At 49.3% G+C, this 26,572-nt stretch overlaps 1 protein-coding gene across 1 annotated transcript in view; it reads right to left on the bottom strand.

Annotated features, from left to right (window-relative positions):
- Positions 1-100: 100 nt before the first annotated feature.
- The window catches only part of DNAH2 (dynein axonemal heavy chain 2), a 104,336-nt gene continuing 77,864 nt past the window's right edge, over positions 101-26,572 (bottom strand). The window contains exons 60-88 of the mRNA XM_060395415.1: positions 26,332-26,471; positions 23,644-23,854; positions 23,307-23,423; positions 22,997-23,138; positions 22,046-22,215; positions 21,815-21,931; positions 15,359-15,523; positions 14,349-14,474; positions 14,062-14,210; positions 13,922-13,988; positions 13,627-13,777; positions 13,258-13,406; positions 12,940-13,073; positions 12,637-12,781; positions 12,360-12,559; positions 10,782-10,908; positions 9,239-9,425; positions 8,891-9,039; positions 8,585-8,768; positions 8,163-8,353; positions 3,011-3,202; positions 2,671-2,855; positions 2,257-2,485; positions 2,028-2,179; positions 1,786-1,900; positions 1,128-1,304; positions 948-1,022; positions 613-763; positions 101-480 (exon numbers count right to left, since the gene is read on the bottom strand). Of these exons, the coding sequence (XP_060251398.1) occupies positions 326-480; positions 613-763; positions 948-1,022; positions 1,128-1,304; positions 1,786-1,900; positions 2,028-2,179; positions 2,257-2,485; positions 2,671-2,855; positions 3,011-3,202; positions 8,163-8,353; positions 8,585-8,768; positions 8,891-9,039; positions 9,239-9,425; positions 10,782-10,908; positions 12,360-12,559; positions 12,637-12,781; positions 12,940-13,073; positions 13,258-13,406; positions 13,627-13,777; positions 13,922-13,988; positions 14,062-14,210; positions 14,349-14,474; positions 15,359-15,523; positions 21,815-21,931; positions 22,046-22,215; positions 22,997-23,138; positions 23,307-23,423; positions 23,644-23,854; positions 26,332-26,471 (4,452 nt within the window). The 3' untranslated portion in view covers positions 101-325. The remainder of the gene's footprint in view (positions 481-612; positions 764-947; positions 1,023-1,127; positions 1,305-1,785; positions 1,901-2,027; positions 2,180-2,256; positions 2,486-2,670; positions 2,856-3,010; positions 3,203-8,162; positions 8,354-8,584; positions 8,769-8,890; positions 9,040-9,238; positions 9,426-10,781; positions 10,909-12,359; positions 12,560-12,636; positions 12,782-12,939; positions 13,074-13,257; positions 13,407-13,626; positions 13,778-13,921; positions 13,989-14,061; positions 14,211-14,348; positions 14,475-15,358; positions 15,524-21,814; positions 21,932-22,045; positions 22,216-22,996; positions 23,139-23,306; positions 23,424-23,643; positions 23,855-26,331; positions 26,472-26,572) is intronic.

The raw sequence follows: 26,572 nt of genomic DNA, 5'->3' as shown, positions 1-26,572 counted from the left end.
AGCAGCCCACAGGAGCGCTCATCCTTTGTAGGCCTTGGGCTTCCTCCCGACTACCCCCCCACCCCCCAAACCCCAGCCATCCCATTGAGAGACTTGGGGCTTGTGGTCGGGGGTGTTTTACTGAGCTGAGCTCCGAGAAAATTCTTAACGATCAACACGACTAGGTATTACCAGGGCCTCATCACGTGACAAATTCAACCGAGGTAAAGGCCTGAGTGAAGCCTAGTCTCTGTCCGAGGTACATTATCAGCCTTGGCTCCTGAAGTCCTCGACCCTCACCAACCCCCCCCACCCCCACCCCAAACGAAAAGAAGAGGAGGCCCTCTCAGTTATCCAGGCTCATGAGTAGAGCAGTGCCCCTCTTGATCCAGTGATCAGAGGTCATGGTCCCAGAGCGGAGGTCGATGCCAATAACGAAGGATGCGCGGTCTGAGCTGCCTGCCCGGTTGGGATAGTAATAGCAGGGACAGGAGTACATGCCTGCAGGAAAGGAGAGGAGAATGAGTCAGACCCTGGGGCCACTGGGAAAGCAAGGCAGGAGCAGGTGGGAGGGGAGGGGTGGAGCAGAGGCTGGGTTAGGATGCAAACTAGGGAGGGGGCAAACTGTCCCACCCTTGGCACTCTTCTTGCGGCTCTCAGTAGGCCGGAAGTGGATGGTGGGCATGAGGCAGACAAGCTGCATGGGCTCTGCCTCCACCAAGCAGGAGTTCTTCCGGTCCCAGCCAGCACCCTCCAGGTATAGACCCCGAACCCAGACACCGTCCTGGAGAGACATGGGGACAGGTTGGGGGTAAATACAGACCCTCAGTTGCCAATGCCCCCACCCCTGTCCTGCCACCTCTTTCCTCCCCTCCCTCTCAACCAGTCGTTTCCCACCTTTGCTGCCAGCCCCTCCTCCTCCACCAGACTCCCCTCTGCTCAGAGCCCTAAGAACATGTGGCACCCACCTTGGGTGGATACACTAGGTTGCTGTCGTCCACAGTGGAAACAATAAACTCCCAAGAGAGGCTGTCCACTGAAATCTGGAGATTGAAGGTGAGAATAAGGGAGGATCCTCCCACACATACAGAGGAGAGCAAATACATATCATCAGTATCCATTCCCATCACACTGTCCATGTGGCTCACATTGTTTTGGCGAGCTGACGACTGCAGCACGGCAGTGAGGAAGCCAGTGGGAAAGGTGAAGCCAGACAGCCAGAAGATCACAGGAGGCCGTGCCCGGCTGGCCCACATCTCAAACTGCTCCACACGCATGGCCAAGTCTCGGGTCCATGAAGCCAATGGCTTCTGTGAGGGGTAGGCCTGGAGCAGGAGATAGTGTGTGTTTATTCATTCACTTATTCATGCATTCAAATTCTTACTGTGAACACTTGAAGCAGATAGAAGAATATATGGTGTCAGCCCCTGTTCCCCAAACCATAGTTCGGCAAAGCTCTCCAAAAGCCAGTTTCCAGGAAAGAAGCATAAAATGACAACTGTTAACAATAGCACCAGCAATGCTAACCAATTACCATTAATGAAGCGCCTTTTAAGGTGCACAGTACCAGGAATCCTTGAAACATCCTTGGAGAAACTTAGAAACTTGCCCTGGCTAAGTTGCTATGTTAATAACTTTGCAAAGTCAGTCAGTGAAGGGCAGAGTCAGATTTCAACCTTGAACCTGTCTGACTCCAAAGCCCAGGCTCACTGCTTTCTGCTATAGGCTTCCCTAGGACCAGGAGGCTGCGGGTCCCGGAGTAAAAGGAGAGTTCATTGTTGGAGAAGGATCAACAGATAATCTTACCTTTCCCCAGAGCGGAGGGACATGGGCATCAAAAATGCAATTGAAAATCTCTTCCAGGCTGGTAGACATGACGATGAGGCCCTGGATGCCTTTTTCTAGGTCTGTCAGTGAGAAGCTGGATGGGGAAAGGTGGAGGGTTATGGATGGGATGGGCCTGGGAGAGCCATCCTAGGCAGGCCGTGAAGGCCTTTCCTCTTGCCCCCTCCCTGCGTTCCACAGAGCCCCGCCTCCCCCCATCTCACAGGATGGTCTCCATCAGCTTGTTGTATCTCTGAATCTCCTGCAAAAGGACCACATTGAGTGGGGAGGGGTCCATAGCCAGTAGTTTTCGGGTCCCCTCATAGTCGATCATTTCCGGGATCTTCTGTTTCACATCGGCAGCCAACTCAAGGACCTGCCGAGGCAGGAGCGTTGAGTGTAGACCTCTCTTCCGCCTTGCTTTCCCTCCCCCAGGTGACTGTCTGTCCTTACCTTCTCCTCCCGACTCTGGCCTCCAGCCCTGGTGGGTGTAATCTGGGGTTGCAGGGAAAGCAGAGTCTCAAAGAGAGTGCGTGCCTCTGTGATCTGGGAGGCCACGTCGGCATTGGGGTGCTGGCCAAAAGCCTCTGGGGGGTCCATGCCGGGCAACATGCTAATGTACTCTTTGTACGAGGCCAGGCTCCCATCCTTGGGGATAAAATAGGTCTCCAACACTGACAACCTGGGGAGTCAGTGCAGAATTATCACTGTACTGTGGGGACTTGGGGCTCCCATGCCAGGCCAAGGCCCTATCCATCCAACTCTCTGCTCTTACTTTGCCCCCCAAGTCAATCTCCCATTCACTCCTCAAACACTGCCCCTACCCCCAATCCTGCCACCTGGCACCCCATTCAGTGCCCCCCTCACCGGTAGGAGGGGGTCGAGAGAGCCTGGTCACAGAAATAGTCATTGATGTAGGTGGTCAGCAGGCGCCGATCCCAGTCATCCGTGACGTGTCCACCATAGTTGACCCCGGAGATGAGGTACTTGAGTGCATCCCAGGGCGTCTCCTCATACTCGTCCAGGTAGAGGCTCAGCAAGTTCTCTGACACCTGTGCGTGGCCCCAGCCCACACCCCCAGCCCCACACAGAGTTATGGCAGGAATTCTTCCAGGGGCTTCCAGTCAGTGATGATTCCTGCAGGGCAGCCTTGGGGCAGACAGTGTAAGGAGGGAGGGTGGGGTGAGGGACCCTGGTCAGCACAAACCTCAAAGTCAGAGTCATTGAAGCCGTAGATGATGTTCCAGCCAAGCTGCAGGAACTTTTTGCGTTCAAGTAACACAGAGTGGAAGAAGCACAGTGCGAACAGCAGCTTCTTATACTTGGTGGGTTTGGAGCAGTGGGAAAACTGTGGCTCTGTCATCAGTTGGTAAAGACGGGTCATGTTGGCCTTTAGGCCCTGGGGACAAGGAAGTACAGAGATGGGATGACATGCGTCTTGCATGGCCCCAACACTAGCATCACCGTGTTCAGTTGTGAAGGTTGCTCACTGCATAAGGGCACTCATTGGCTAAAGAAATGAGTGAAGGTTGAAATCCAGCCCTTGAGCTGCATGCCAAGACATGCACTCATCCACAGGGCTTGCTGTCCTCCTCTTCACATGCAGGCGCTGTATGGACTCATGGCAGCCCTGCCTTCTCGTCTCCACCCCCTCTCCTTGATCCCCCTCAACTGCGATGTTCTCAGTGGTGGGTAGGCCAACTCAATTTGTGAGTGCCAAAAAATATGAACAAAAACACAAACATGGGAACTTCCTTCGTGGTCCGTTGGTTGAGAATCTGTCTTGCAATGCAGGGGATGTGGGTGTGATCCCAGTGAGAGAACTAAGATCCCACATGCCGCCAAGCAACTAAGCCCTTGCAGCGCAACTACTGAATCCACATGCCACAATGTAAGATCTTGTGTGACACAACTAAGACCTGACGTGGCAGAATTAATAAGAAATGTACATAATTTTGTGCAAAGGGTTAGTATATAGTGACATATCATTAAACAGGAATGAGCTACATGCTTGGATTTATCAGGCTTCATAAGCAGGTTGGGGTTTGGCTAAGTCTTACAAATAGGAAGGATGTAACGAGGCTGAGAGGAGGGCCTTGGCTGCCCAGAGATGGGAAGAACTGGAGGAATAAAGGCACGAAGGGAAGATAAAGTGAGAAGAGGATCTAACCGAAATCAAGTGAAGCACTCAGATAGGGTAAGAAGGACCGGGAGTAGATGGCGATACAGTAAGAAGGGCAGTTTGAGCCGACTGGACTCGATACACCAGGAACCCTGGAGCCATTTCTGTCTTGAATAGGACAGTGATACATTGAAACAGTGTTCTAAGGAGATTCATCATGATGGACAAAAGGGAGCAGGGAGAAAACAGACGTAAGAACATTGGTTAGACCGAGAACAAAATGAAAATCTGATTTTTAAAACTATCATTTATAACATCATCAAGTCATGTAAAGCACCAAGGAATAAATCTAATATAAATGTATATATCTTTAGAAACTTTACAAAATTTTATTAAAAGAAAGAATAAATGGAGAGACCTACTATACTCATTGATTGAGAAGCTCAATATGCTAAAGATGTTGATTTCCCCCAAATTGATCAATAGGACTTTTTTGGTGAAACTTGACAAGCTAATTCCAAAATTTATGTTAGAGAATAAAAGATCAGGAATAGCCTAGAGAAGAATAAGGTAGCAGGATTTGCCTTCCCCAGCCATCAAGAATTATTATAGAACTAGAGAGTAATTAATACAGTGTATATTGACCCCAGGATAAACAACTTGATCAATGAACAGCATAAAGGGCCTAGAAACCCATCTGTATATGTATATGATAACTGCAACACTTAACAAAATTGGAACACATAATACATTTAGATTAAAATAGTGTATCAATTTATTGAAATCAGCAACCGTGTTGCAGTTATATAAGAGAACACCCTGATTCTTAGGAGTGAGTCCTTTCCACTGAAATACACTACAGTATGTGGCAGTAAAGGGCCAGGATATACAATTTACTCTCAAATGTTTCAGAAGTATGAGTGGAGAGAGAGAAAAACAGAGATCAAATGATAAACCAAGTGGGACAAAATGTTAACTACAGATGGATTTGGGTAACGTATAGGGGGTTCTCTGTACTATTATTCTTACAACTTTTCTGTAAACTTAAAGTTATTTTCAAAAAAATTTTTTTAAATATTGGCCTCTTTGTCAGCTTCTAAAAGGAATTCAGTTGCACCAAGCACACCTGAATGTCCTTTCTCAGAAGGTTTGGTGAATTGCAGGAAGGTTCTGCATCACCAGCAGGCAGCCCTTCATGGACAGCTCTCCCGGGCTGACCTCCAACAGGACTCTCTCCCCTGGTGACCCACCCACTGCAAAGCCATCCTGTCTGGTTCCTCTTTCCTCATGGAATTTGCTCCCATTCATTGTCTCCATGCTTACTGCTTATTAAACCGACCTAAACAGCACCTACCTCAGGGCCAACACACCTCTACCCATCACAGAGGGTGCGGTTCAGCCAACAGAGGGCCCTCTGGCTACAAGGCACATGCCTCTCTTAGAAGGCAATAAGAAAGGCTCTTAACGAATTAAAAAAGAAGGGTTGCATCTCTTTGACAATTCATATCTGAACTGTTTGACATTTTTTTAACAGGAAGACAGACTACTTCTGTTGACAGAAGAAAATAAAGGTAAATAAAAATCAACTTTAAACACAGATTTTTAAAAATTAGTGGTGCCATTAACAACATGGAACAACAGACTGGTTCCAAATTGGGAAAGGAGTACATCAAGGCTGTATATTGTCACCCTGCTTATTTAACTTATATGCAGAGTACATCATGCGAAATGCCGGGCTCGATGAAGCACAAGCTGGAATCAAGATTGCTGGGAGAAAGATCAATAACCTCAGATACACAGATGACACCACCCTTATGGCAGAAAGCGAAGAAAAAAAACTAAAGAGCCTCTTGATGAAAGTGAAAGAGGAGAGTGAAAAAGTTGGCTTAAAACTCAACATGCAGAAAACTAAGATCATGACATCTAGTCCCATCACTTCATGGCAAATAGATGGGGAAACAATGGAAACAGTGAGAGATTTTATTTTGGAGGCTCCAAAATCACTGCAGATGGTGACTGCAGCCATGAAATTAAAAGATGCTTGCTCCTTGGAAGAAAAGCTATGACAAACCTAGACGGTATATTAAAAAGCAGAGACATTACTTTGTCTACAAAGGTCCGTCTAGTCAAGGCTATGGTTTTCCAGTAGTCATGTATGGATATGAGTTGGACTATAAAGGAAGCTGAGCACTGAAGAACTGATGCTTTTGAACTGTGGTGTTGGAGAAGACTCTTGAGAGTCCCTTGGACTACAAGGAGATCCAACCAGTCCATCCTAAAGGAGATCAGTCCTGGGTGTTCATTGGTAGGACTGATGTTGAAGCTGAAGAAACTCCAATACTTTGGATACCTGATGCGAAGAACCAATTCATTGGAAAAGACCCTGATGCTGGGAAAGATTGAGGGCAGGAGGATAGGGGATGACAGAGGATGAGATGGTTGGATGGCATCACTGACACAATGGACATGAGTCTGAGTAGGTTCCAGGAGTTGGTGATGGACAGGGAAGCCTGGCGTGGTGCAGTCCATGGGGTCACAAAGAGTCAGACATGACTGAGCAACTGAACTGGCTGATTAACAAAAATGGGCCAAGGAGATAATCTGCGTGCAGGAGCTGAAGACTTGTTTTGAGAGCTAGTAGTTTATGGTGCTGGAGTGCCAAAAAATACTTTGTAACCAGATGGAATTCATACTTGGCACTGAATTCAGTAATGGAGCCAGAGAAGGGGATTGGGGTTGAAATCAGGAAGAGGACAGTTTCTCCATCAACTTGTGAAGGGAGGAAATGTAGAATGAGGACAGGACAGGAGGAGAAAGAAACGCAGAAGTAATCGATGATGTTGCAAAAAACAGAAGGGGGACCAGGAGTGTGTCAGGGAAATTGGGGGGACAGTCAACTGTGCCAGCTTCCCCAAGGTGGCCAAAGAAGGATTTAATGATGAAAGACATCCGCGTGCCTGTACATCTGATCAGTTCTCGTTTATTGAGCACCTACTACAAACAGGTCCCTGCTTTAGTCACAGGATGAGCAAAATGGTGAGGGAGACGAAAAAGACACGGTCTCTGCCCTCTTGAGCTTACAGTCTAGAAGAGAAGTCATGTATTAACCAGAATCATACTAATAGGTGTAAAGTTCTTGTAGCGGAAGGTCGGAGGGAACAGTGAAGAGGATTCCTGAGAAAGTGCTGGTGGGACTGAGACCTGAACAGGCAAAGAAGCGGGTGGGGAGGAAAATAGGGAGGACAGTGTATGAAAAAGCAGCAGGCTGGAGAACACAGTCTGTCGAGGAAGAATAGCGAAACAATTTTAAAAGTTGATGGTATAGGTAAAGAAAGCAAAGGGGAAAGTTGCGACAGACAAAGCAGGAGAGGTGCTCGCAGCGGCACACAGGCCATGTGAACAGGGTTGTGAACTTGATTAAAAGCAACGAGAAGCTACTAAAATAGTTTGGTGCTGCTAAGTCGCTTCAGTCGTATCCAACTCTGTGCAGCCCCATAGACGGCAGCCCACCAGGCTCCTCTGTCCCTGGGATTCTCCAGGCAAGAACACTGGAGTGGGTTGCCATTTCCTTCTCCAATGCATGAAAGTGAAATGTGCAAGTGAAGACGCTCAGTCCAACTCTTAGCGACCCCGTGGACTGCAGCCTACCAGGCTCCTCTGTCCATGGGATTTTCCAGGCAAGAGTACTGAAGTGGGATGCCACTGCCTTCTCCAAAAATAGTTTAAGCAGAGGTAAATGGGCAGGATGTAGTGACATGATCAGATTCTAAAAGATTGGTTTGATTGCATTCCAAGGTGACCTCGTAGTACTGGAGATAAAAATTTCAGTAGAGCTGGAGGGAAGGAGAAAGGCCAGGAAGTGACAGTAGGGAGAGAATGTAAGGAAGTGTCCAGAGGAGGAAGGGGCTGACAGGTCCACACACTAGTTATATACTCTTCCTTTGCCTCAGTTTCCTACCTGTAAAATGGGGCTGATAGTACTTACGTGATAGGCGTGTATGTTAAATGAATTAATAAATGTAAGCATTTAGAACAATGCCTGGCATGTAATAACACTCAAAAAAAGTTAGCTATTACTACTATGTTCTAAGAGTTTGGCATGCAGAGGTGGAATTTCTTAGAGGACAAAAGAATCAAACAAGCAGCCTTGCAGCTAAGGTTACAGCCTCTCTCTGAGGCCAGGAGGACAGATAGGCCCACTAGCGTGGGCACTGCTGCTGCCTACACTTGCCCATACCTTTGGTGGCTCTGTGGTCATCTTGATGCTGGCCTGCAAGATGGAGATGGGGAAGTCTGGGTGGGGGCTGGAGCTGAGCCAGAGGCGGAAGGAAGGGTGCGGATCCTCCACCTGCAGCTGCTCCACCAGTTTATCCAAGTTCGGCATCCAGGACAGAGACAGGTGGCAGTTGGCGAGGAAGACCCAGTGTCCTGGAAGGAGGTGCTGGTGTGGTGGGAACCACTCCCCATGCCCCCTCTGTCCCCCCACTGTTCCTCTGGTTGAGGGGCTAGTTTAGGGGGAGGGTCCAAGTGCTCAGGTGCCAACCCCCAAGGCCTTCTGGAGGAGCAGGAGCTGCAGTGACAGCAGGGTGACAGGTGGGAGCTGGTGGACAGTTGGGCCAGGGCCATGGTTGGGGGCAGAAGAACTGGGTAGACACTGACCCTGAATCACACCCTCTCGGAGGAGCCGAGCTGCGATGGGGGCCTGGCCCTGGCCCAGAGACAGGGCATGGAAGCGCTGGGCCATGCCTGTATGCTCAGCCAGCTGGAGCAAGGCACTGGTGGGGTCCACGCCGGGGGACAGGATGAACACCAGTGGGGTCCGTGGGGCCGAGTCCTCCATCACCTGCCAGCAGCACAGGGTGTCACCTTAGGCAGAAGGCCAGGTGAGGTCTCGGGAAAGACCGAGGAAGCGCGGGCGGCAGACTGGGACAGAGAAGCAGGTGGGAAGGCGAAAGAGCCACTGACCAACTTCATGTTTAGCACAGGAGGCTCAACGAAGCGGGAGCCAAGGTTGGAGACGATGAAAGAGGTTACACAGAAGGCCACACGGTCCTGGCGCAGGGAGCGAACAATCAGCATTCGTTGCATTTCATTGCAGGCGTTTTCCCACTCACCTGGGGACAAGATTAAGGGTGGGGTTAGAGCCCGACAGACGGGCAGGGAATCTGAACAAAGAGGCGCCTGCAGGGACGCTGGGCCAGGGGGCAGATGCGCTGAGGAAACTTGGGAGAGACACGGGAGGAATTAGAGCAAAGAGCAGGTGTGCAGCTGAAGGAGGGAAAAGAAAGGAGAAGGAGGCCTGGCACCAGGCACCTGGCAGCATGGCCTTCTCGGGGGTGGCGCTGGTGTACCACAAGTTCCAGTCCCGAGGATACTGCTCAAAGGAGCTCATAAGCCCATGGAAGTTGGTCAGTTTGTCCAGCTCTGTGATGTTATCCCAGTAGGCGTCTGCGAGCCAGGTGGTACAAGGGTTATCCATTTGGCCCTCACGATCCAAGACCTGGGGCGGGGGGACGAGAGAGGAGAAAAGCATTGACCAGACTCTCCCAAAAGAAGAGGTTTTTTTTTTTTTCAAGGTGAAAAAGCCAAGATGAGTATTTCATGAAACAAAATGAAGAAATGAATGCAGGAATCTGAGATGGATTGGAATCCACCTTTATTGGGGAAATAAATGGAAGGAAAGGGGGACCCTGTGTCCCTGAGCCACCATGTGGGTGAAGGCACAGTCCAAAGTTAGGAAGCAGGCGCCCTCTGGTGGTTTCCTGGCAATACTGCCTTCTACCTGAATGATGGCAGTTGCAGCTGCACCCTTAAGAGAAGCACAACCTGTTTACTGTCACTTATTAATTTAACAAATATTTATTGTTCACCAACTATGTTTTATGGAGAAGGCAATGGCAACCCACTCCAGTACTCTTGCCCGGAAAATCCCATGGACGGAGGAGCCTGGCAGGCTGCAGTCCATGGGGTCGCTAAGAGTCGGGCATGACTGAGCGAATTCACTTTCACTTTTCACTTTCATGCATTGGAGAAGGAAATGGCAACCCACTCCAGTGTTCTTGCCTGGAGAATCCCAGGGACGGAGGAGCCTGGTGGGCTGCCGTCTATGGGGTCGCACAGAGTCGGACACGACTGAAGCGACTTAGCAGCAACTATGTTTTAAGCACTCGAGACACACCACTGAACAGAACAGACAAATACCTCTGAGGAGCTTATTTTCCCCCATGGGACGGCAGATAATGAACCAAAAACACAGCAAATAATTATCTAGTAGGTTAAAGATGGCAGTGCCATTGAAAAAGAGAACAAGTTGAGGAAGATTAAGGGAGACTGGAAGTGCTTAAGGGTAGCTGGAAATATTAAGACAGTCAAGGAAATCTCAGTGAGGTGAGATTTGAATCAAGCCTTAAAGGAGGAGAGGGAGGGGCACAGTGTACACCTGCGGGAACAATTTTCTGGCAGAAGGAACAGCTGGTGTGAAGGCCCTGGGGTGGGACATGCCTGCTACAGTGAGAAGCCTGTGCAGCTGGAGTGGGGAGGAGGCAAAGAGGCTGAGGGTGTTTGGAAAGGAGAGAGTGTAACAGTGACCACGGAATTCAGGACGGCGAAGGAGTGGCCTGAGAAACAGTGAAAGAGTGGCCGGGTCATGCCAATCAGTGGGCCACAGGGAAGGGGCTCAAAGCCCCACCTGTAATGCAGGCAAGCCACTCCCCACGGCCCCTGCGAGCTTGTCATACACCTGCTCCTGCCAGCTTTCCTCCGCTCACTTGCTGGATCCTGGGCTTACCCTCTGCATCTGGGGTCCACTCCCGACCTTGTCCACCCCACACTCAGATATACTCTCTACCCAACTCACCACGCCCCCGCGTAGAAAGAAGTTGTATTCATCCATGTTGAGTTTCCCAGAAGTCTCCAGGATTTTGGCACACATCTGAAAACTGAATAGCAGCTTGTGGCGCTCGAAAAGCGTGCGGCAGGTGTACCTGGGAGGGGACAGGAGGTGGGGGTATGGGAGGCAGGATACTCAGCATCGAGGCTTCCTGAGTGTAGCCCCGACAATCACAGAGCCCTGCCTATAGGGAGGACCTTCATCAGTCTCTAATCCAAGCCTCCTGTAAACAGCCTAGCCTTCAGGGCTCTAGAGAGGGGATGTGATTCTCCCAGAATTTCCTCAACACTGACTGGACCCCAGCTATGTGCCAGGTACACTGCCAGGTCCTGAAGACACAAAGGTGAATGAATACAGTCTCTGTCCTGCTGTCCTGGAGGAAGTCAGGCAGAGTGGGGAGGACAAGTGAGAGACCATATGAGAGGACACAGGAGGTTACTGTGTGACAAGATGAATCCTATACAAGAGTGGCAGCACTCCCCTGCCTGGAGCGGAGCCAGAAGTGCAGCAGAGTTACTGTGATGTGGCAGAGAGGAGAGGGGAGGATGCCAGGGAGAGCTCAGATACAGGCCAAGGAGGCGGTGGTGATGAGAAAACCATGGTGTGCAGGGCATCAGCGATGCTCAGGGTCCAGAGTAAGGAGGGGGAAGGTGAGGCTGGGGGGCAGGTGGCAGCCAAGGTATGGAGGACTTTATGGCTATTGGACACAAAGCAACCACCACAGAATGGAAGCCGGGGCTGGGGTGGCATGGCCAGATTTGTGTTTGAAAGGCTCTCGTTGCTGACGGCAGGACAGATTGGAGAGGGACAGAGCTGGAGGCAGAAGGACCTGTTGGGAACCCGTGGGGGAACTCAGAAAGAAATATCACGGCAGCCTCAACCGAAGTGAGTCATGGCAGTGGAGAGATCTGGGTGGGATGGGGGGACAGTGTGCAGGAAGAATCATGAGCAAAACCTATGGACTGATCTGAGAGGTGAAGGACAGTGAAGAGCCAGGAATCTCTCCTAGTTTGGGTGCTTGGGAGGTGGCTGTTGGTGCCACTCAGGGGTGCAGCCCCTGAAGAAAGAGGAGAGACAAAGAGTTGGACGTGAAACAGGTTGACCTTGAGGGGTCTGTGGGATATCCAGGCGAAGGGGTCAGGAACCTCACTACTCAAAGCGGAAGCACAGACCAGGGGCAGCAGCTTCACTTGGGAGCTTGTTAGAAATGCAGGCTCCCAGGTCCCAGCCCAGACCTACTGAGTCGGAGTCTATATTAATCTGCGTCGTGGACACGTTAACCTTTGGAGAAGTGCTGGCACAGGGGTAGGTCCTCCACACAAGGCTAATGCTCAAGGGAAACACTGGGGCTGGGACTGGTCAGCCCATGGGTGATGGTCACCCAGAGGGTAGACACTGTCCAGGGGAGGTGTGTGGTGAGAAGAGCAGGGGACCAGGGGCGGTGGCAGGGGCAGCTCCAAAGCACAAGTAACCAGAGGGGTTGGTGGGCACAGAGCCACTGGGCCTCACACCGGACGCGCGCGGGGCGCGGTGAGGCGCCGAGACCTGTAGACAGCGTAGGTGTGGTACTCGTTCAGGTAGTCGATGCGGTCCTCCAGCTTGTTGCTGCGATGGCTCTTGTCGATGCTGAGGATAAAGAGGCTGATGTAGGCGTCCAGGGAGAACTGGTACATCGGGTCGATGCGGCCCATATCGTTGAGCACGAAGAACAGCACAGAGGCCCTCTGGGCGCACGGGCGGTAAGCCTGTAGAGGGGGCGGAGTCAGGGTCGGAGGGGCGGGGGCTCGGAGAGGGGGCGGGGCCGGAGGTCGCTGTGGTTCACCTCTCGGGCCAGGTCGATGTTGATCTCCGTGGTTTCGCTGGTCTCCAGCTGTTCCGTCACCTCGGTGGCGGTTATCTTGGAGGTCCGCAGGGTGTTCACCAGCTGCACGTCGTCTAGCAGGGAGCCCGTGGCCTCGTTCAGCAGCCTGGAGAAAAGCCAAGAGGTGCGTGGATAAAGGGGCTTCAGCGGGGGCTGCGGCTGGCCGGGAGCAAGGGAGGGGCGACCCCTCATCAGCCCCCCGGGACTGTAGTCAAGCCTGCGAGCAGACCCGCGGGCTGTGGGCTGGGGGAGGCAGGGTCTCACCGAAGGATCTCGTCCTCCAGCTCCTTGAGCTTCCTCTTGCCAGCGGCGATATTGATAACCAATGAGTCCTTCTGCTCCTCCAGCTCCGGCCGCTCCTTCCGGACAACAATGCCCAGCAGCTGGGCCTCCAGGCCCTGAGATGGCCAGGACCCGTGGTGAGAACCCCACTCTGGTGACCTTTACCCTTTACATCCCTTTACACCTCTCAAGCCCCACATCCCCAGCTGCCCGACACAAGCTCAGCCTTTTATCAGTCCTGGCCGACTCTACAGCCCTCTGGATTCACCCTGGTTCAGTCTAGGCTCGGTCGCCACCCACCTGTTCTTTGACAGCGAAGTTGACAATAGTGGTCTTGGCTGAGGTCTCTGGGCTGTAGTGGGGGTTGGAGAGCTTGGTGGTGATGTAGAAACGGAAGTTGGGATTGTATTCCACCTCCTTATCTCCAATGCGCATCAGCAACCGACCACCTGCACTGACAAGAGGGTCAAGGGCAGGGACTCCACATGACCAAGTGTGGGCTGACCCATTGCTCCCCAACTGGAATCCAGTAGCAGGGACTCAGCCTGCCTACGGCCCCAACCCAGGTGTGTTTGAATACAGGGACAGGGTAGTAGGAGACACAGCCAAAGACCCAGCGCTTTCCTGCCATGGTCTCAGCCCAACCCCACCATAAGCCTGGATCCTGACCAATTCGAGCTACAGATTTGTTGAGCACAGGGTTGAGTGTGGGATCCAGATATTCCTGCACGTTCTGGAGCAGAACTGGATATCCAAACTGGATGGCGTTTTCTAGGATTCGGAGGTAATCGTTCATCTGCAGGTCGATGATCTGTAGGCCCTGGAAAGTAAGGAAAACTATGGAAGAAATGCTGAGGGATACAAGATCGGTAATAGCCAAAGGGTAGGACCTCAGAAAGAATCACGCTTGGGAAGAGAATCTAAGGGGACAAATCAGCCCTCCCCCATCCCTAGCCCTGATTACCTGACTTCCTTCCATGTTCTTGATCCATTTCAGGGCCTGGGCCTGTGGATCAATCATCAGTGCCCACCTGAAGGAGGAAGCGTGAGTCAGAAGATAGGCTCAGCCTTCACTCGGCCCTGTGCTCCCAGCAGCATCCTCACCTGTTGCCACGGGTGACAATGATGCCGTTCTCAGTGGAGAAGGCATCCGAGGGCAGCCCTTGAATGTTCCAGTCCCGAACTTTGGTAGGATTGGACAGGAAGTTGTCGAACGTGAAGCGGGGTGAGCAAGGAACCTGCAGCCCTGAAATCTGGGTGGAAGGAGCCCAGAGCTTCAGCCTGGGTATCAGAGCCCAGCACCTCTGCCCCTTTCCAACATCTCTGTTACTCCCAGAGGCTGTGATCTTAGAGCCCAGGAACTCATGCATCACACCTGAGCCCTGCCTTACCTTCCTGATCCAGATTTGGTTGACAATCTCATCCCGATAGTTGGTCAGGAAGGGCCCCATATAGGACAGGAAGGCAGCTGCCAGGAGACAGTCTCCCACCAGGTAGCCCAGATCCTCCTCCAGGCCCTGGAGGACAGCAGGGGAGGTAGGTGTAGGTCTTCCTGGGCCCGTACTGGAGGCACATGGACAGATCTGAAGGAACTCTCCCCTCTGGACATTATCCAGATCAGAGCGAGTCTTTCCCTCTCCTAAATCCTTGTGCCCCAAGAACTCAACCCTACTCTCATGACTTTTGAGTTCCCCATGTTTTATTTTTTTCATATTTTGGCTGTGCCATGTGACTTGCAGTATCTCAGTTCAGTGACAGCGCCAAACCCTAACCACCTGACCATGAGGGGACTCCCTTGGGTTCCCCAATCTTAACAGCAATGTTTTTTCCTTCTCTCTTTTTTTGGTTGTGCCACATGGCTTGTGGGATCTTAGATCCCAGGCCCTCGGCAGTGAGAGCATGTAGTCTTAATCACTGGACCACCTGGGAATTCAGCAGTGTTAGTCACTTGTGATGCCTGGAGAATCCCAGGGATGGGGGAGCCTGGTGGGCTGCTGTCTGTGGGGTCGCACAGAGTCGGACACGACTGAAGTGACTTAGCAGCAGCAGCAGCAGTCACTTGTGATAAGGCCTAACCCTCTTGTGAAGCCAGGAGCTCACTGAGATCAGAGATGAGATGCCCCAGGTTGGCTTCAGTCAGGCCAGTGGGCTCTATCGGGGTCCTCGTGAGTGTTTTCCAGCCGCACCTACACAAGGAGGCAGATCCCTCCTGGCACAAAAGCCTCTCCTCCTACTATTCTCACCAAATGGGAGAGGAAGAAAGCCCACTCCCCATTCTTGGGTGTCCCTACACCCAAGCATTGCCATCATTTCCCCTCCTGTCCCTCCACCTAAATGGGCAAGGAGCTGGTGGCAGTGGTGGGCAACAGCGAGGAGAGCCAGGGGGCTCAGCTGGCCTCACCTTTACTGTCTCCTCCCATCGGGCCTTCTCTCCAGCCAGCCCGGACACCAGCATCCCAGCACGCTCCAGCTTTATCTCCATCTCCTCGGACCTCTTGCGAAGCTCCTCCTTCTGTGCCAGCTTCTCATCATACTGTTTCTTCAGCATCTCCAGTTTCTCAGCCACCTGAGAGGGATCAGAGTATAGGGATCTAACACAGACTGGAGGCCAGATGATTCTGGCTTCGGATTACCGGATTACCCATCTGCCATGTTGTGGCTCTATGAGCTCTGCGAAAAATGATCTCTTGGAGCCTCAGTTTCCTCTGGTACAAAAAATTAACACCTACCCTGCAGGGTTGTTGTGAAGGAAAAAACAAGGTCAAATATATGTGATCAGGTGAGTTTTCTTTCCTGAGCCTCTACCACTCCACCACTCCTTCCTTGAGCCTGGAAACTACTTGGTCATGAACTCAAGGCTGAGGGAGAGACGGGCCTCTCTTAGCACAAGGATAAACCACACAGGATGTTCTGACAAGAGAGGACCAGATAGCACAAAAATAACTGCCATTTCATGTTGTTGAGAGAGTGACTCCTGAGTTCTCATCACAAGGAAATTTTCGTTTTTTCCCAACTATTGAGGTTGACTTCCAATAACTTGGGAATGAGATAAGTAGCTCTCCAAGGAATTATTATTATTATTATTTTTGCCTGTGCCAGGAGGCATGTAAAGTCTTAGTTCCCCAACTGGGAATTGAACCCATGGCCCTACAGTGGAAGCGTGGAGCCCTAATTATTGGATCAGAGAATTCCCTCCAGGGAACATTTTTTAAAGCAAAGTGGAGATTCAAAATGTCACCCTTGAGTGACTTGAGCATCTAAAGAAAGAAGGTGTCACTCAGGGATCAGATGGGCCACTCAGAGGCTAGGGGCCCACAGGAAAAGGGTGCTCTGGCCCTCACACACATGTGCTGGGTTATCTGGTAGACTCTACTGCGTGACACTTGTCATCAGGCTCACACAAGCACCTCCATGCATTGAGCAACACTCTGATTATAATTTGGCTTCCTGTGGAGACTGGGCTCTGGGGAGGCAGCCAACCTGTGTGATAGACCTATATTTCATTATTTATTTTGCATGTTTTCACTGTTTTGATTTTCTACACAAGAAATATATGCACAGGGTTAAAAACCTAAATAATAAAATAAAAGAGGTTATAAGGAAAAGCAACGGTCCTCTAGCCCACTTTGCTACTTAGTTCCATTCTTCAATAGCAAATTATTTTTTAACCATGTCTCTTTTTATTTCTTCAAGTCATTACCTCCCTATCTCTGACTGTTACGCTTATGCAGCTACTGGATGTATGTGTGTGTGTGTGTATATATATATATATATATGTATATACAGCTTTAAATTTTTGCAGTTTTAATCTTTTTAATTGGAAATAATTATGAAAAATTTCAAACCTAAGAAAAAGACTAATATAAGCAATACCTACACACCCAGCACCCAGATTTAACAGTTGTTAACATTTTGCTGTATTTACGCCATCTACTTGTTTTTCATCAAAGTATTTTAAAGACTGTTACAAACTCATGACATTTCAACTTCAAATACCTCATAATGCATCTCTTTTTAGAAAAGGACCTAGTCATAACACCATTATCACACCTAACATCTTTAACTTTTTCTGAAAATAACTTGTCCCATTTGTTTTGTTTTGTTTGTTTTTTTTTTTGAATGGTGAATATGTTTCACACAAATCAACATTCCAAAGGAGGAAAAGTGTGCCGGGGTTTGTCTTCCTCCCACTCCCGACCCCAGCTCCCAGCCCCAACCTGAGAGGGAACCACTGTCATCAGTTTCTAGTGTAACTTTCCAGACTGAGTCCATCAATAGTAAAGAAAACATAAGCATTGTGAGGGGAGCTCCACATTCGCCACTGAATCAGACCCAGGTAGTGCCCAGCACTCATATTTCTTGAATGGATGATTTTTTTCAAAAAGATAAACGGTAACATTCAATATCACTGTTTTATACTTTACTATTTTTCACCTGTCTTCAAATCCATTCTTGTCAAGCTGTCTCATTCTTTTTAACAGCTGCAAATTTTGTGTATGATGGAACCACAATTTATATGACAAGTTTCCTACTGATGGACATTTGTGTCTTCCCAACGTTTTCTATAATTAACGAAGCTGTAATGAGTATCCTTGTCCTTGCATAAGCACATCTTGATGCTGCTAGTCCTTTCCTATTATAATTGTGTTTACTTTGTGAATAGGTAACTTAAAAATTCAAGAGGCATGAAAGCATGAAAAATCTTCCTCCCAACACTTCTCCATCTACCCAGCTTCCTTCTTGAGGTAGCCAATGTGACCTGTTTCTAGTTCATCCTCTACAGATACTGCAAGTATATTTTATACAGCTGTTTCCTGCTTTATCAATGTTAGACTATTTCTATGGACTTAATGCTATGATAGATGAAGATCTGATTCCCTTATACCAACACACCTCCTCCCTTTCTCTCTACATCTAGTAGTTTTTTCTTTTTTTCCTCAAGTATCACAATGTTTATTGATAGATACAAGTTATAAAATCAGGACATGAACATGATTGGATAAATTAAGTGGACTTCATTTCAATACTATAATAAGAGGGACCAATTAAAATTCTCACCATTTGCTTCACACCCACAAAGACCACTTCAAGGGCATTTAGACTCTCTCAAGGGCTTCCCAGGTGGCACTAGTGGTAAGAACCCACCTGCCAGTGCAGGAGACAAAGAAGCAGGTTCGATTCCTGGGTTGGGAAGATTCCCTGGGGGAGGCCACGGCAACTCACTCCAATATTCTTGCCTGGAAAATCCCATGGACAGAGAAGCCTGGGCGGCTACAGTTCATAGGGTTGCAGAGTCAGACACGACTGAAGCTAGTTAGCAAGCATACACAATCTCTCCAAATTTCCTAATAGTTCCTAATCTCTCCTACTGGCTCCCTTTATATAATGTTAAATAACATTCTAGTGTTATAAGTAATAAATTTCAATTTTTTTTGTTTGTTGCCACTGTGCAGGCATGTGGGATCTCAGTGTTCCAACCAAGGATCAGGGATTGAACCTGTGCCCCTGCAGTGGAAGTGCAGAATTTTAACAACTGGAAAGTCCCAACACACTAAAACTGTGTTCTATTTTATCTGCTGCAAAAGCACTGCCCTGTCGTTCCCAGCTATGTCCACTTCCCCAATTTTTAGGCGGTACTTTTATTTTTATATTGTTGAGGTTGACAGTCAAGAGAGGCCACACTGGGTCTTCTGTGCTCCATCTCTAGACTGATTATAATGGTCAAATGCTAACAAACAGTCAATGTCATCATGATCCGGGTTGGTGCCCAGTGTCAACCAGGCTGGGCTGCTCGTGTTGAGACCCACTCAGACAGGTCACTGTGTGGGCCGAACTGGTTGTTAAATACTTTTTCTATTATCCCTGATGTGTTTTTTCTTCCAGAAATTCTTATGGGTTGGCTGTGTCTCCTCTCTCTCTTCTGTTTTCTGTCTCTGGTTTTGATTTTTTTATTATGTTCTGTGATGCTGTCCTCCCACCCTTCTACCGAATGTCACACTTTGATCATTTTTAAATTTCCCAGAGTTCTTTCTTTTCGTTTGGCCTTTCATCATCCTGTTTTTGTTCTGTGGATGTCACTTCTTTCTTAATCACTCTCTCTGATGATACTAATTAGATGAGGTCTGCTTTTTTCAAGTTTTCTCCATAACTTGAATTTTCTCTGGGTTTATTTTTTCCTTCGGGGTCATGGCTTATGATTTTTTTTGTCTTGGTCGTTCCCTTGTGTGTTGGAAGACTTCCTCCAGGATTTTTTCTCACCCTTCTCCAGGGGAGGTGGTGACTGATCTGACTGGTAAAATTGGAAAGAGTAAACTGGGAATGCTCAACTGAGTTCATATCCTTTCTTTTTAGGGGTGAGCACAAGTCTCACTCTGCCCCCCCCCCAACAACACCCAAGACCAGGTAAGTCTGTCTGAGGATGGGGGTCCCCACTAGGAGGGCCACTTGCTCACAGACATCTTCCACATCCTCCAGCCTAGCCTTTATAGGTGATATTTTGGCCAAATGCCTTTTATTTCTCAATTTGCTTAGAACTCGGGCATAGAATAAGACTACTAGTTCTCAGATAGATCCCTTCAAGAGTATACCTTTTGGACTTTCCTGGCCATCCAGTTGTTAAGACACCATGCTTCCAATGCAGACTGTGTGGGTTTGATCCCTGGTTGGGGAACTAAGATCCCACAACCCACATGGCATGGCCAAAAAATGAAAAAATGGAAAAAAAGAGAAAATGAAAAAAACAATGGCACAGGTTTAAAAAAAAGACAGAGTATACATATATGCAGACCAGAAAACCCCCCAAGACATTTTTTACAGTGCTGGGGGTTTCCTGATCAGACTGCAGCGTGTGAACAGGTGTTCTGAGTAAGGTGAGTAAGGTGAGTAAGGCTCATGTTAGGCCCAGTGGGTTTTTACACTTGTGTGGTTGACTTTTAACTTCTGTGACTTCAGTGAAAGTCTTTAGGCCAACCCTGTGTTATTTTGACCTTGGCAGATGGCTGTAGCTTTGTCTATGAATGAGTGGCTTTCTCTATAGAGACAGGATGTTTGAAGCAAGACAATTTCTAGGAAATGGGGCTTGGGCAGGGGAGAGATGTAGTCTGCAAGGGTGGCCTTAAGAGTTTTGTGGTGGATGAAGAGTCTGTTCTGGGACTTCCTTGGTGGTCCAGAGGTTAAGAATGTGCCTTCCAATGCCCAAGATTAAGTGGGATTAAGTGACTTGCTGGTTACTGCCAGCGCTGGGGCTAGAACCCCACCTCCTGATTTCAATCCCCCACTACCTCGGTTCATCATTACCTCTCAACCTCTCTTGAAATCTTCACTCTTTTACTCTTTTTTTCAAGCCTAAACACTCACAGGTATGGCCATCCATTAGGAAAGGTTTCTCACCTCTGGATGAATCATATCCTGGGCCAAATAATTAGGGGTTGTCCCCTTCACATGTGGGGAAAAAATGGGCCTGTAGGATCAGCTGCCAACAGCATCATTCTCGGGAGAAGCATTTGTAGGGCACCTCATGTTAGGTCTCTGGTGGGGGATCTCACACCACATCTTGAGGACTTCTAGTTGGTAACAGTAAGCAAACAGGGAACTGAAATTTCTCCTTTGTTACTGAAAGTGTAAGATGCAAATTCAGCTTTCAGTAGAACTTCAGAATCAGGCATGCTGAGCCACCTGCTTGCAGCTAGCACTGTGCTGACCCTGGGCTCCTGCCAGTCCAACTAAGTAAGAATCTCTGAGGGAGCCTGGAAATCAGCTGTTTGAAGTCTTCTTTCCCGTCAGAGTTGCTCAGAGATGGGAAACCCTGAACACAGCTCTAGAGGTCTGGGAAGGGGCCCAGAGTCCAGCTATATTACATTTCAATCCAAATCTTGAGTAAATAATTTTAATCATTACTCATTTGCTTGGATCCCTGAAAATATGTATTTTCCCTAGGTCCGATTCTGACACACAGCAAAGGTTAGGGACCCCTGGTTTGGAAACTGCCGTAGAAGCCCCAGAAATGGGTCAGAATGGAATCTTCTTTGTGTGTATGTGTGTGTGCACGCTGGATCTTGGTTGCAGCACATGGGCTTAGCTACCCCGAGGCATGTGGGATTTTAGTTCCCTGATCTGGGATCAAACTGGTGTCCCCTGCATTGGAAGGCAGAAGTTACTTTCAAGGGAGGGGAGCTGGTGATTAGAGAGCAGAAGTTGAAAGGGAGAATTCTTACTGGATACATTTTCGTCCTTTTGAATTTCAAACCACGTGGATATATTTATACTACCTATTAAATCAATGATAGAAAATTAAATGATAGACTGGAAGAGTTTTGAACTCTTGATAATAGCATTTATATTCTGCCTGATAGGAGAGTTACTTGTGCATGTATCTGGAAGGCGAACACCTTCTGGATTATCTAGCCCTCTCACAGGAAATAACCCTCTCTACCTCCAGATGACAACCCCAGGTTCCAAAACTCTCGTATTCCTCCAGGTCCAAGCAGCAGTGTGACATCCTTGCCCCATCCGCTGAGCAAAAACCCATTTGCCACACAGATTTCATCAGTTACTGTCTCAAGGGCCTTCTCTAAAGGGCCCCAACAAAGGATGGCGAACACTGCTAGCTACAGGTCAGTTGTGGGAAGAGCTCCCCGGAGACAGCGCCCCTGTGCCTTTGTAACCGTCTCAACTGACTTAGCTTTCTGAGCCAGAGGCAGCCGTCTAAACAAGGCACAGAGTGGGAGGCAGACAGGACTATAAGGAGGAGGGGGTAGAACTAGACAGGGAGAAATCAACACAAAGGAAGCATCCTAGAAATCGGGAATCTGGGAGAGCTACCACCTCGGAAAATGGAAAACATAGGTACGAGGCTCACCTCGCGCAGCTTCTCCTGAGCCTCAGCCAGGGCGGCTTGCTTCTCCTGAAGCTGGGCCAATGCAGCGTTCATGCGGATCCGCTTGGGCTCCACCACCCGATATAGCCGCCCGTAGAGCTGCGGAGAGACAGCAGGCACCCTCTCACTCGCCACCCACTCACCTGCCATGAGCCTTCCATGCCCCTCCTCCCACCCGGCCTCACTGCTCCCACCCCGCCTGTCACTGCCTACCTCCATGGCCCGAACCCACATGCAGAGGGACTTGGCGGCCAGTGACACGCGGCCAATGATGTCAGGCTGGAAGTCGGGCTGGGCGCAGTAGGCTCCAATCTTCTTCAGGACCTTGTCTGAGATATTGTCTTTATCGAAGTGGATCAGTGATTTGATGAAGTTCTGTTCCCCTGGGGGATGAAGATTGGGGGCCTCACCTCCACTGCTCAGGCACAGCCACATGATTCCTGGCCTCAGTTCCCAAGGCCTGACCTCATCCCACAGTCCCTCCACTGGCCGTGCTCCCTCATCTAGACCCTTGAGGCTCCCAGAGCCTCCACAACCTCCCCAGCCTCTCCTCCCATCACGTACCTTCCACCCTCTCAGCCCGACCACTCATCCCACACACCATTCTGTCTATATACTTTGCACTTTCTTCTAGGGCAGGAGTCACCAAACTATAGCTTACAGGCTATATTCCACCAACAGAATGCAGAGCAGGAAAAATATCACAAGAGTAAGACAGACCTTTGTTTTCCCTTTTCTGATTCTTGTCCTTTTCAGGGGTGGGGAGCAAAGGCACTCCTGTCCTTAGATTCTGTTATATATTCCAATATCCTTACAACAGCTTCTCCCTTTGTGTGTGTGTGTGTGTGCAGCTGAGTCATGGGGCATGTGGGCTCTTCTGATGAAGGATTGAACCTGTTCCCCTTCACTGGAAGTGCAGTCCTAATCACTGGACCACCAGGGAAATCCCTCTTTCTTTTTTCTTTCATTTGCGTAAATGAAGATGAGCTACCTACAACCGAAGACCTTAACTGATGGTTATGCCTCGTCTTCCCCACCAGGCTCTGTGCTTTGAGAGTGGGCACAGTGCATCCTTCATCTCTCTCTGAGCGCCTGATGCCCAGCAGATGATCAGAGGAATGCTGGGTGGGCTGGCATAAATTACCTTCCAGTTTCCTGGCTCACCTAGCTGCCTCTTGGCCTCTGCCCAGGTGGGATCATTGCCTCGAAGGATCATGACTGCCTGCAACACCATCTCCACCTGGGCCGGGGGCCGTCCGTATGACTTGATCTCTCCTATGTCCTTCTTGTTCAGAGATTCCAGAGCCTGAGAAAAGGGATGAACTTGAGGACCAGAGTCAACTCAGGTGGCAAGACAGGTCCTTTATGGAGACAGGACTTAGCTGAAGTTCCCCTCTTCTCCTCCCTTCCAAGGGGACTTTGAGAACAAGGAAGGCCAGCCCAGTCTCCTTCCTGTGCCTTCCCGTCCTGATACCCGCATGGCCTCTTCCAGGGCTGGTAATGCCTCTTCCAGATCCTTCTGGGCATTGTCAGCCAGTGCCTGGCACTTGACTTCCTCAATTGCAATCTTCTCACTATTGGCTGTGACAGCCTAGGGATGAAGAGAAGACGAGGGTTTTGTTTTCACCTTGAGCAGAAGTGGGGGTGATGTTGCTAGTGGTAATGATGCAAGAGAAAGCTAAAGAAGACTTGAGGAGTGGAACTGGCACCCCCTGCCCTATAACTGATGGAGGCTGGGAAGCCCCTCTGCTCGGTGGGCACAGGGAATAGGGGACGTGAGGGGCAGGGGCAATCTGGGGGGGCGGGGGCACCTTCTGCTGCTCATCTGCTTCCCGCTTCTGCTGCACGATGATGACCAGGTACTCCTCGCACTGCTTCTGGAACTCAGCCACCTTTTTCTTGGCATCCTCCAGCTCCAAGGACATCACTTCCACCTTTTCCCTAGTTTCATCTATCTTAAACAGCCCTGTCCGCAACTTATTGGCCTGGTCCAGCAGCTCCTGCCGCTTCTCAGCCAGCAACCTAGGGGACAGAGTAGGATCAGGAACCCCAGGAGTCTGGGTCCTCAGAAAGGAGAGGCCCATGTAGCCTCCCTTCCCAGCATGGCTCTGGTCCCTGACTTTCTGCTTGTTGCCACCACCACCACCCTAGTCAGATCTGTATCATTTCCTTGCCTGGATCATTGCCAACAGCCTCCCAACTGGTCTTCCTGTTTCTGGACTCTCGTCCCTCTCATTTACTCTACACACCGTTGTCAGAGTTGGCATGCTGGCTACTGTTTTCACTGTACCGCTTCCCTACCTGAGGCCTTTCCACTGTGCAGCGATCCCCCACTGTGCAGCAGGCAGTGGGGCTGCAGTGAACCAGAAAATACAAGTTTCTCTCAAGGGGGTGGCCATCCCTGGGCTTCAGTTCAATTCAGTTCAGTCGTGTCCAACTCTCTGTGACCCCATGAACCGCAGCACCGCAGGCCTCCCTATCCAACACCAACTGCCAGAGTCTACCCAAACCCATGTCCATTGAGTCGGTGATGCCATCCAGCCATCTCATCCTCTGTCGTCCCCTTCTCCTCCTGCCCTCAATCTTTCCCAGCATCAGGGTCTTTTCAAATGAGTCAGGTCTTCACATCAGGTGGCCATAGTATTGGAGTTTCAGCTTCAACATCAGTCCTTCCAATGAACACCCAGGACTGATCTCCTTTAGGATGGACTAGTTGGATCTTCTTGCAGTCCAAGGGATTCTCAAGAGTCTTCTCCAACACCACGGTTCAAAAGCATCAATTCTTCAGCACTCAGCTTTCTCTATAGTCCAACTCTCACATCCATACATGACTACTGGAAAACCATAGCCTTGACTAGACGGACCTTTCTGGACAAAGCCCTGGGCTTCAGCTTGGTTTTTTCCATTTGAGAGTGAATGTGGAATTGTATTGCCACAATTTCTGACGTTTTAAGACAGACTGGAAATCTGGAGTTTTCCAAGGCTTCAAGTTTTAAATGTTGGCAACTCATTCACAAAGTTTTAATGTTGTGCAGTCCCCCCAAAAAAGTCTAAGAAAGATTGTTTTCTGAATTAAATACTAAATATGGGCTTCCCAGGTGGTGCAGTGGTAAAGAATCCTCCTGCTAGTGCAGGACACACAAGAGATGAGGGTTTGATCCCTGGGTTGGGAAGATATGCTTGAGTAGGAAATGGTAATCCATTCCAGTATTTTTGCCTGGAAAATTCCATGGACAAAGGAGCCTTGGCAGGCTACAGTCCATGGGGTCGGAGTCAGATATGACTGAGTAACTGAGCACGTAGGCACATGCATGTAAATTGCTTAACACAGTTGACTGGGAAATCATAAACAGGATGTGAATCTATGGATCCAGGGAAGGCAAGGACTTGATTTTGTTAACTGGCATATATGTTCAGTTCAGTTCAGTCGCTCAGTTGTGTCCGACTCTTTGCGACCCCATGAGTCGCAGCACGCCAGGCCTCCCTGTCCATCACCATCTCCCGGAGTTCACTCAGACTCACGTCCATCGAGTCAGTGATGCCATCCAGCCATCTCATCCTCGGTCGTCCCCTTCTCCTCCTGCCCCCAATCCCTCCCAGCATCAGAGTCTTTTCCAATGAATTAACTCTTCGCATGAGGTGGCCAAAGTACTGGAGCTTCAGCTTCAGCATCATTCCTTCCAAAGAAATCCCAGGGTTGATCTTCAGAATGGACTGGTTGGATCTCCTTGCATATATATTATAAGTATCTAAGATAGTGCCTGGCACAGAGTACATGCTCAGAATACTTGTTAAATGAATGAATTAATGTTGGCTATCATTATTATTACAAATGGCTTTTTCTTCACCTTGATTGAAATACTAAATCCAATAAACATGAGGGGTTTTTTTTAACCTTTTTCTTATAACCTTCAAAGCAAATTATTGTGTTGTGCACGTAAAAAGACAGTCAATACAACTTAATGAATGAATCTATAACTTGGGAATGGTGGAAAGTCTAGAAGATATTAAAGGCAGAGAGAAGAGGATATATATTGCCAAATATACCCATGATATAATGTCACAGTTTCAATGTGATTGGGATCAGGGACATCATTATTCCAGGAGACAAGGACACAGAGGTATATAAAGGGGTCACTGCCAGAGGGCCCCTGAGATGGCCACGTCCCCTGGAACCCCTCTCTTGGTTTAACTTCCTGGACAGAAACAAGCCCCCCGCCTCTCTGCCATTCAGTTCCCAGTCCTCGAGTCAGTCCCCTTGGCCAGCTCCTGGATATTTTCCAAGACATTGTTTCACCAATACCCCTCAAAAGACACCAAGCTCCTGGGAATTCCCCAGTGGTTCAGTGGTTAGGACTCTGTGCTTTCACTGTAGAGAGCACGGGTTCCATTCCCAGTCAAAGACCTAAGATCCCACATGCCACAAGGTGCGGCCAAAACAAAACCAAAAAATCCACCAAGTTCCCAGGCCCTCTGTGCCCCTTACTCTTCCATCATACTTTTTATATCCAGACACAAGTTCCAGGTAGTTAGTGGGTGTGACATAGTTGTGTCTTCGAAGTTCCAACAGCATCTTCTGGGAATATGTGGCCACTGACCAGTGCATGGTGACGAAGATCTGGGCCACTTTCTTGTGGATCTGAGATCAATGCATAGAAGTTATGAGACAGAGCAGGAGTAGAGGCAAACGGAGAACGGAAATGGGTGGGAGTGCAGGGGTTGAGGAGAGATGGGGAGGAG

The sequence above is a fragment of the Ovis aries genome, chromosome 11, assembly GCF_016772045.2.
Source record: "Ovis aries strain OAR_USU_Benz2616 breed Rambouillet chromosome 11, ARS-UI_Ramb_v3.0, whole genome shotgun sequence".
NCBI lineage: Eukaryota > Metazoa > Chordata > Mammalia > Artiodactyla > Bovidae > Ovis > Ovis aries.
This window is presented reverse-complemented; position numbering and strand designations above follow the sequence as displayed.